At 40.4% G+C, this 9849-nt stretch overlaps 1 protein-coding gene across 3 annotated transcripts in view; it reads right to left on the bottom strand.

Annotated features, from left to right (window-relative positions):
- Cyfip1 (cytoplasmic FMR1 interacting protein 1) overlaps nucleotides 1-9849 on the bottom strand; it is a 97236-nt gene that overhangs the window by 12917 nt on the left and 74470 nt on the right. For all 3 annotated transcript variants that reach the window (XM_031386811.1, XM_031386814.1, XM_031386812.1), the window contains one exon: nucleotides 8378-8465. In XM_031386811.1, the coding sequence (XP_031242671.1) occupies nucleotides 8378-8465 (88 nt within the window). The remainder of the gene's footprint in view (nucleotides 1-8377; nucleotides 8466-9849) is intronic.

The raw sequence follows: 9849 nt of genomic DNA, 5'->3' as shown, positions 1-9849 counted from the left end.
CTCTAATCCTGTGTTATAACATGGGTGCTGGGGACTTGAACTCAGATCCTCATGTTTGCATAGAAAGTACTCTTTCTTGTCCACGGAGCCACTTCCACAGCCTGTCTTAACTTTTTAAAAATTAGTTTCTCTTATTTATTTATTTATTTATTTATTTATTTATTTATTTATTTATTTATTTTATGTGTACAAGTACATTGTAGCTGTATAGATGGCCATGAGCTATCATGTGTGTGGCTGCTGGGAATTGAACTCAGGACCTCTCACTCTGGCCCCGCTGGCTCCACCCTGCTCGCTCCAGCGTAATTCACTGTAGCTGTCTTCAGACACACCAGAAGAGAGCGTCAGGTCTCATTATGGGTGGTTGTGAGCCACCATGTGGTTGCTGGGATCCAAACTCAGGACTTTCGGAAGAGCAGTCAGTGCTCTTACCCACTGAGCCATCTCGCCAGCCCCTAAAAATTAGTTTCTAGTTTGAATTTTCTATGTCTATGATTTCACCTCCAGATTTAAGATTCTTTTTAAATTTATTTTGTAGCTCAGGATATGGTCTAACCTGGTAAATGTCCATGGCCAATTGAGAGCACATCCTGATGCTATGTAGTGTTGAGTTTCAGTTCTTCATCACTGCTCATTTTGTTGCAACACATCTACCAGTTACTGAGAAGAGTTGAAGTTCTTGTGTATAGCCCATGGAGTGTCTCATTTCTTTTAAAAATTAGTTTTTGTTTCTATATAGAAACTCTCATTGGCATATAAACATGCAGAATTGGCATATCCTAAGTATTTTCCTACTAATGTCCTTTACTCTGAAGTCTAGCTTATCTTGTAGTAATATAGCCACATCTGCTTTGTTTTTGACTAACACTTGTATCACAGATCTTTTTCTATTCTCACCTTTGCCTTCTGGTATCATAAACTGAAACTAAGCTAAGCATATAGTTGAACTAAGAATTTCTGTTGTTCTTATCCTGAGAATCAAACCTAAGACCTCATACACACTAAGCACATTTCTACTACAGGCTACATACTGGTCCCAATCATCTTTTAATCCATTCTACCAATCTCTGTCTTTTGAATGTGTTCAGGCTGTTTATAGTTAATGTATTTACACACTGGTATTATGCAGTGTAAGCCTATTGTTCTCATTTTCTGCTTGTTCTTTGTTTCCTATTCTTCTGTTTCACTCCCACTGGGTTATTGAAAACAGTTTTTAGAATTCTATTTTGGGGCTGAAGAGAAGGCTCAGCAGTTAAGAACACTGGCTGCTCTTAGAGATCCTAAGTTCAGTTCCCAGCAACCATATATGGTGGCTCATAACCATCCATAATGGTATCTGATGACCTTTTTGGAGTGAAGGTATACGTGTAGTTAGAGTACTCATACATAAAATAAAGTCTTTTAAAAATATAACAAAAAATAGAATTCCATTTTGATTCATCTATAGTATTTCTAAGTATGTCTTCCTATAGGTATTTTGCTAAGTCGACTGTTGCCAGCAATTGCCACTTTGAATTTTTGGTCCCTCTGTCCTCCTTCCCTTTACTACTGTCTAGCACGCTCTACGCATACAATGAGAACCTCATGGATTTCAGTGTGCAAGAAAGGGCATAGCACATCTGAAGAAGGCCCTCTTTGCATCTCCTGGGAGCTTACTCCTTAAAATATTCATTGTGTTATAACTAGCTGATAAGGTTTTCTACATCTGGAACCCATGACTAGCATGGTTTATAAGCTTGTTTAGGTCACCTAGGTAAACATATTTTCTATAACAACTGATTTTCTCTGACAAGTTTTAGAAGACAGAGCTGGTTACATAGGTAGTATGTACCCTACCTCCCAGCCCCAGGGAAGCCTTTGACCTGAGGATTTGGATAGCTTCTCCTCTCTGGGCAGAAACATATATCTGTTTAGTCTCTGATTCATCTTTTACCTGTGTGGACCCTGCTTTGTCCTCCTGCTGCAAGCCATGAACATAAATAACTATGACACCCAAGTCCTTCGTGAATCTCAGATGTGTGATTTGTCATGGACCCCCTAAAACAAGAATCTGCTCATAGAAGACTGGCTACACAGAGCACATCAAGAGCAAACACCCTGCCTGTGCAGTGCCAACTCCTACAGCCTCATCATATCACATCACACATGAAAGAAGCATAATCAGATCAGGTCAGACATCCCCCTCTCCAGGTCTACCTTGAAGTCTACCACTGTGCGCCAAAGGCTGGGGATTCTGTGTAAGTTATATGCTTGGTAAGAGGTTCATTGCTGGAAAAACAACAAAACTTGAAAACTATCAGTGAAATGGATTGACTTCATGTTGCAAATGACAATGTTCACGCCCAGAGTAACCCTGCCTGTGGCCAGTGGCTATAGAGGAACCAGTGCTCAGTAAATCCATGGTCCCTGGCTTCTTCACTCAACTGGGTGTTTAGTTACTCAATGGATTAGACTAATGTCAATGAGGGATGGGGAGATTGCTCTGTTTATGAGAGGGCAAGGTTGTAAATGCTGTACTTAAAATATTTAGACTCTGAGGATGTCCAAACTCATAGCTTCACTTAAGATTCTCTTACCCAAGTCTCAACCAGAAGACAAGAGATGGCAGCCTGACAAAGCCTGATCTAGGTTTGCTGGGTTCTAGGATGTGAGGTGAGGTCTACAGATCTGCCTCTGGATGATGCCACAAGCATCCAAGAACATGTCAGTCACCGAAGACACATCCAGGAGCACAGAAGAGATAGGAAAGGAAAGGGTTGGAAACATCTTCCTGTGCCAGGCATGGTGGTACACGCCTGTAATTGCATCTGAGAAGCAGCAGCAGAGGGATCAAGAGCTCAAGGTCCACAGAGTGGGTTCAAGGCAAGTCGATGCTGCAGGAGACCCTGACTCAAAAAAGAAAGTCCTCCAGGTTATTTTTTTTTCTGTTTCTCAGATCTAACGAGAGTGTTTATTATTTGCATGGTGTCCTAGTTTTTGTTTTTGTAGTTTGGTAGAAACCAGTTATCTGAGAATAAATAACCACAGTTGAGAAAGTGCTTCTAGATGATTGGCCAATAGACAGGTCTGTGAGGCATTTTCTTTTTTAAAAAACAATATACCCATGTATTTCTTATATATTTACATATTTATCTAATGTAGGAGTGCTGTCAGCTGTATTCTTCCATGCCAGAAGAAGGCGTCAAATCCTTTCACATATGGTCAGAAGCCACCATATGGGTTGCTGGGAATTGAACTCAAGTCTCTGGAAGAGCAGCCACTGTTCATAAGCACCGAGCCATCTCACTAGCCCAGCCTGTGAGGCATTTCCTAAATTAGTGATGCCGGAGAACCCAGCCCATTGTGAGTGGTACTGCCTTGGGCTAGTGGCCTTGGGTATCAGAAAGCAGGCTGCTATGGGAAGCAAGCCAGGAAACAGTACTCCTCCATGGCCTATGTATTCGCTGCTGCCTTGAGTTCCTGTCCTGACTTTCTCAAGTGGTAGACTGTGATGTGAAAGTAAAAGCTGAAATAAATCCCCAAGTTGTTTTTGGTCAGTATTTGAGCACAGCTGTAGAAATCAGAGACATAGGCCGATGCCCTCTAGGTCTATGTCATCTGTCATGATAACTTTATAAGTATTGCTTTTAATGTGTATGTGTAGTGTTTGGCCAGGTGCCCATGGCGTCTAGAAAAGGACATTGGATCCTTGGAACCAGAGTCAAATCTTGATCTTAAGCACATAAAATCTGTTCCTGGTGTCAACTGCACTCTATAGAAGAGTTGAAAACAGCAGGGAAGTGTTCTGGTACTGCCCAAGCTCCTGGTCAAACTGCCAGCCACCTCTCACATCCCACGTTCCTAGCAGGTAAGGATTTTATGAAATTCCTCATACGATTAAGTAGTTTTAGGAAGTTAGTTTGATTTAAATGGTTTTAGGAAGTTAAGGTAGTTGAATGAAAGTTTAAGGAGATGGTTTAAGTTGTTTTGCCAGAAAGATTTAACAAAGTTAAAATAAAGACTAGAATGTGCCCCCACCTTGTAGAACAGTAAGTGCTGCATAGGTTAAAAAAGGAGTACAGTGAGCTTTCATGTATTACAAGCATGTAATGTAGTAGCAGCAAGGAAAATAGGCTTGGGAAAAATTAATGATCAAAGGAAACATTCATTCAAGGTTTGGTCATCCTAGATCTCGTACCTAGGGATAAGGCCACAAGTTTTGGAGTTGACCATGAGAAGACAGGATTATGAACTAAGAGTAAATAATTCTATTATGAGAATAAGAACAGAGAACAGATGATCTGTTTCTTGGTAAATACAAATTATCAGCTAAGCATAGGAAAAAACTTGCTAATTGATGACAAAAGAATTATTGTTTTGAGTTACATTCAACTCAGGGAGAAAAAGATAGATGGGAAATGTCTAGTTAGGTGTAACTTTCAAAAGAATATATAGTCAATAATCTTATAATAATTTCCTTTTGGGCAATGATTTTAATCTTTTTTGAAGGGTATGTTTGTGTGGTGATTGTTTTTAGGATAACTTGTGAGAGGGTTTTCTTCTTACATAGAAACTGCCTTAGAGGGTACAAAAGGCTATGGAAAAAAGAAAGTTGTTGGAGCCAGCTAATTGGAGTCTGCTCCATATATCAATACATTTGTGTCTGTGTATGTAAAATGCTTGGGGCCTGCTTGTTAAAGCTTTCCTCCAGCCGGGCGGTGGTGGCGCACGCCTTTAATCCCAGCACTTGGGAGGGAGAGGCAGGCGGATTTCTGAGTTCGAGGCCAGCCTGGTCTTCAGAGTGAGTTCCAGGACAGCTAGGGCTACACAGAGAAACCCTGACTCGAGCAAAAAAAAAAAAAAAGCTTTCCTCCACTCATCAATATTCTGTCAGTCTGTGTGAAGTTATTGGAGCTTGTTGGAATTCCTTTCATCCAGCAAGTAAGTGTGTGTGTGTGTTGTGTGTATGAATTTTTCCCTTTCTAGCCAGCCCCAGATAATTAAGTTTTGCTCCCTCAGAAGAAGTCTGCTGAGAGACTAATTGTCAACTCCACACTCGCCTTTAACATTCTGCTTCAGGACGAAGCCACAGACATCCAAGAACACAGCCTGGACACTGACAGAAGTTCAACAGTCAGTGGGGAAAAGAAAAGAGTCGATATTTATTAATATTAATATGAGGAAAAGAAAAGAGAAGTACGGGTCAGGAAGTCTCACCATGACGTACCACAGCACCTGGGGGAAGGTGGTACACAGTAGTGGGTAGCGGGAGGGTCTAACTCTGACAAGCTAAAACAGCAGCAAACTTGGCTTGGGCAGGGAAATGCTTAGGGAAAAGTTGCCCTACCTCAGTCACCAGCAGATCTTAACTGAGGCTAACCTGCCAAGTTGACACCTCTGTGTCTGAAGTGGGAAATGGATCAAACCAGGAGCCTCCAGTCTGTCACTGACTGCTGTGCAAACTCTTAAGTTCCAGAGTACACAAAACACCCACAGCCACACTCCTCCATAAGCATGATTAACTCAAGTTTTTCAAAGTATGAAGACAGGTCCTTTTACTACACACACTTCACACATACATATGCTTGCTTCCCACGCTCCTAATGCACATGGAAGACACCTTTTAGCTAAAACATTGCCTGGAGACTGCAAAGCTAAGCATGATCAACAGAAGCTCCCAGTGTGCAAGACGATAATGCTACCAAGGTGAAGATAGCTGTGATGGACATCGAGCACTTTTCTAATACACATTCCCTTACAAAGAGCAATACACAAAGAATACACAAGAACTTAAGAAACTATTGCAAAGGACCAGTAAGATGATTTGATGAGTAAAGGCCCTTGCTCTCAAGCCTGACAACCTAAATCTAATCCCCAGGACCCACATGAAAGAAAGTGAATTCTACCAAACCTGAAAAAGAAATCAGATGCACTATACAGACACACTTTACAGCTTCATAAACCACAAGAGGCAGGGACTCCAATCTCATCCTGTGATGCACACAAATGACACTGGCCCAGTAATAAAAACTAAAGACCAATTTCCTTGGTGAACAAAACCATAAGTATCCTCAATAAAATTCTTACAAACCAAATTGAAGAACATATTATAAAATGCCACCCATCAAGGCCCAGATGATTTCATTCTATGGATGCAAATTTTGTTCAGCATATGCAAATCAGCAAATATAATACAGGACAGAGCTAGATCTAACCACAATGACAGTCTTCACAGAAATGGAAACAAAACTTCAAACATCACAGTATATGGAAGACAACAAACACTGCCCCTCAACCCCCACCAAAATAGCCAAAGCAATTAAAAGAACAGTACTGGAGGTATCACAATCCTAGCCTCCAATTGTATTATAGAGCCATAGGAACAAAGACAGCATGACACTGGCTAGGCTAGGCTAGAGTAGAACAGGGAAGCCAGAAACATACCCGGTATAGCTCCAGCCATCTAATTTTTGAAAAATCTATCAAAAACATACAGGCAAAACTTGATACCCACATATAAAAGAATGAAACGGGATCCATCTCTCTATACAAAACGCAATTCAAATTTGGATCAAATCTTAATGTAAGATCTGAAATTCTCAAAGTATTTGAGAGAAACAAGTAAAACAGTCTAAAATATAATATAAGCAATACCTTTAGAGAAGACCTTCAAAGATGCACGAAATAAATGGGATTACATTAAATGTATCTGTACTGCAGAAGAAATATTCAGTATGAAGAGATAGGCTGTAGCAATTTTGCCAAGTACACCTCATACAGGGGATTACTACCTAGACTACACAAAGAACTGAAGGAATTAAATTTTAAATATCTAGGCAAGCACTAGGGTAATAAAATAAATGGACAGGTGTAAAAAAACAACAAATGCTGCTGAGTCCGTTAGGAAAGAAAAGCCCTTGTTGGTATGACTATAACCTGGGGCCAGCTACTGTGAAAATCTGTCAACACTAAATATAACACAACCATAGGATCCATCTGCACTACTACTAACTAAAGACACAAAGGGCTCTAAGTCTACAGAGCACAGAGATGTTTGCCCATTCATGTTTATTTCTACTTTATTCATAAGAGCTTATGGAGCCAGGAGATAGTGAATGTATACACAGAGGAAATGTAAAGGAAAAGGGATAGAATTGGAAACCATTATATTAAGATGAGTAAAAGTGACTCAGAATCACAATTTCCATGGGTTTTTATACATGGATTCTATAATTAAAATTAACTTTCTCCCCTCTGTCTGTCTGTCTGCCTGTCTCTGTATCTCTCTGTCATTCTCTCTCTCTGTCTGTGTGTGTGTGTGTCTATGTCATAATGTGAGAAATGTATTCCTTCTACCAAACTACATTAGAAAATGATAAAGAAGTCATTGGTAGAAATAAAAATTCCTCCAGAGTCATGACTTCTTGAAATCAAAGTATGTGCTCTAGGTTCTATTACACTATGCTATTAACTGTGTTCTGTCTATCAAGCACACAACTTTAAATTAGCCAGTGTAAGAACATGAGGCTGAGCTCTGACAACTCACAGTAAAGAACAAGACCCATTAGCATTAGAAATAAAAGCCAACTTAGGCTCTTGCTGGGCATGCTTGCCTTTTTGATTTCATGTGCCTACGCATTCCTCTGTAAAAGTAAAGTGTTGCCCAAATACATCAGAATGTGTGGTTATTTTCTTTGGACCCACTTCTAACATGACTAGAAAGGAGATCATGAAATAGAAATGAGATCTAAGGTTTGTGTGTGTGTGTGTGTGTGTGTGTGTGTGTGTGTGAGTGTGAGTGTGAGTGTGAGTGTGGTGGTGGTGGTGGGGTGGTGGTGGTGTGTCCCAGAATACATGTGACATGAAAACAGAAGGGATGAGGAAAGGCACTAGCCAGAGAGGTAGGGGCACCAGAGAGAGCAACACATCAGAACACATATGTATGAAAATGCTATAGCAAACTACTATTTGTATACTAAGTTAAGACAACTAACTTTTAAACATAATCCAAGTTTCTTCAAGGACTAAAAAGGAATACCTTTCTGTCTCAATTTTTTTTATCAACTGGACAAAGCCTAGAGTTATCTGGGAAGGGGAACCTCTACTAAGAAGCAAGTCTGTGGGGTATTTTGTGATTAAAGATTACTGTGGAAGGGCCCAGCCCACTGGGGACAGTATCACCCCTGAGCAGGCAGACCTGGGTGTGATAAGGAGGCAGGCTGAGCAAGCCAGTAAGCACTTGTCCTTTCCTTCAGTTCCTGCCTCCAGTTTCTTGCTCTGACTTCCTTTCAGGATGGACCGCAGTTGTAAGCTAAAATAAACTTTCCCTTCATGATTTTGGTCAGGTGCTTACCATAGCAACAGAAATCTATCGTTACATAAACAGGAAACAACCTACCTTGGATCCATGTAAATACTGAGGCTGTGCATTAGGTTGTTTGTCTCTTTGAAACTCCTGAGAAAATGGCAATACTGTCCGAACAAACCTAAGGGAGAAAGAGTACAAGGGGAAATACAGAAAACCAAATTTAATAGTAAATTCTTTAGCTTCAGAAGTTTTATTATGCATCTTAAATCTTTCTCATAGTTAACTGGTAACATCAAATGGGAACATTCTAGTAAATCAAACCCCACAGAATTAAATATATGTAAATACTTTAAAATGCCATAAATAATAGTAAATCCAAGCCAGAGTAGGAACCTCTGTTGTCCTCCTGCCTATAAACACATCTTCTAGTTCATCAAGGTTCTGGCCTACTGGCATCAAAACTGTCTTGAATCTAATGCAGTACTTGATACCTATAATAAACACAACTTTGGCTTTGGGATGTATGTACCAGAAATAGGGGAAGACAGGAGTCTACAATGTGAGTGGTGACATCCTGGGGACTTAGAGTACTAGTTCTAGACTACAAAAAAGTCAAGTAAAATATGTTTAACCCAATTCAGTCAAGACTGCATCTAGAGAATATATCTAGCCCTTTTTAAAACTACATTAAATTTCAAGCAAAAACTTTCAAATTGCTATTGAAACGTAGGGCTGGAGAGATGTCACAGCAGTTAAGAGCACTCACTGCTCTTATTGAAGGCTGGTTCAGTTCCCTGCACCCATATATGGTGGCTCACAATCGTACCTTTGGTTTCAAGGGACCAAGTATCCTCTTCTGGTCCTACATGACCTAGGACACATGTGACACCAACACGAATATACAGGCAAATGTTCACACATATAAAATAATACACATCTGCTGATAATTTAAGTCTGTGAACTTGGTGAAATCACATTGTAGTACAGTAAATTAAAAAGGAAGTACCTTTCAATAGTTAACAGAGAAAGCATGTACACCTGAGAGGCCAGGAACCTGCAAGGCCAAGTATTTCACAGAGAGAATGCAGTTAAAGCGCTAGTGTCAGACCCTACTGAAGGGCAGGTGTCAGACCCTAGTAATAGTGGGCTGCAAATCTTCCCAATTTGTACTCAGGAAAAAAAACAAAACAAAACAAAACAAAACCCTTTTTATGTAATCTCTCAAATGGATAGTGTGTTGCTGTGCTGAGGCATGTTCATATCAGAAAAGTCCCACATATCCTCAGGCATTTGAACATTTGGTTCCCAGTCAAATGTACTGGGTAGCTACCGGGGTGGGGCTTTGATGTTTCAAAGTCTCAAGATGCAAGTCCTCATCTTGCTGTTCCAACTGCCATGCCTGCCTCCTGGCATGCTTTCCCACCAGGAAGGTGATGGACTCTTAAAGTTTAAGCCCAGATAAACCCTTTTGTGTTAAGTTGCCTTGGCCATGATGTTTTATCACAGCAATACTCACTGATGGCCTCTTGGGTCACACCTGAGTCTATGCCAAAAAGAAACCC

Source organism: Mastomys coucha, unplaced genomic scaffold (genome assembly GCF_008632895.1).
Source record: "Mastomys coucha isolate ucsf_1 unplaced genomic scaffold, UCSF_Mcou_1 pScaffold21, whole genome shotgun sequence".
In the NCBI taxonomy this organism is placed as follows: Eukaryota; Metazoa; Chordata; class Mammalia; order Rodentia; family Muridae; genus Mastomys; species Mastomys coucha.
Note: the sequence above shows the minus strand (reverse complement) of the source record. Positions and strands in the feature narration are given on the sequence as shown.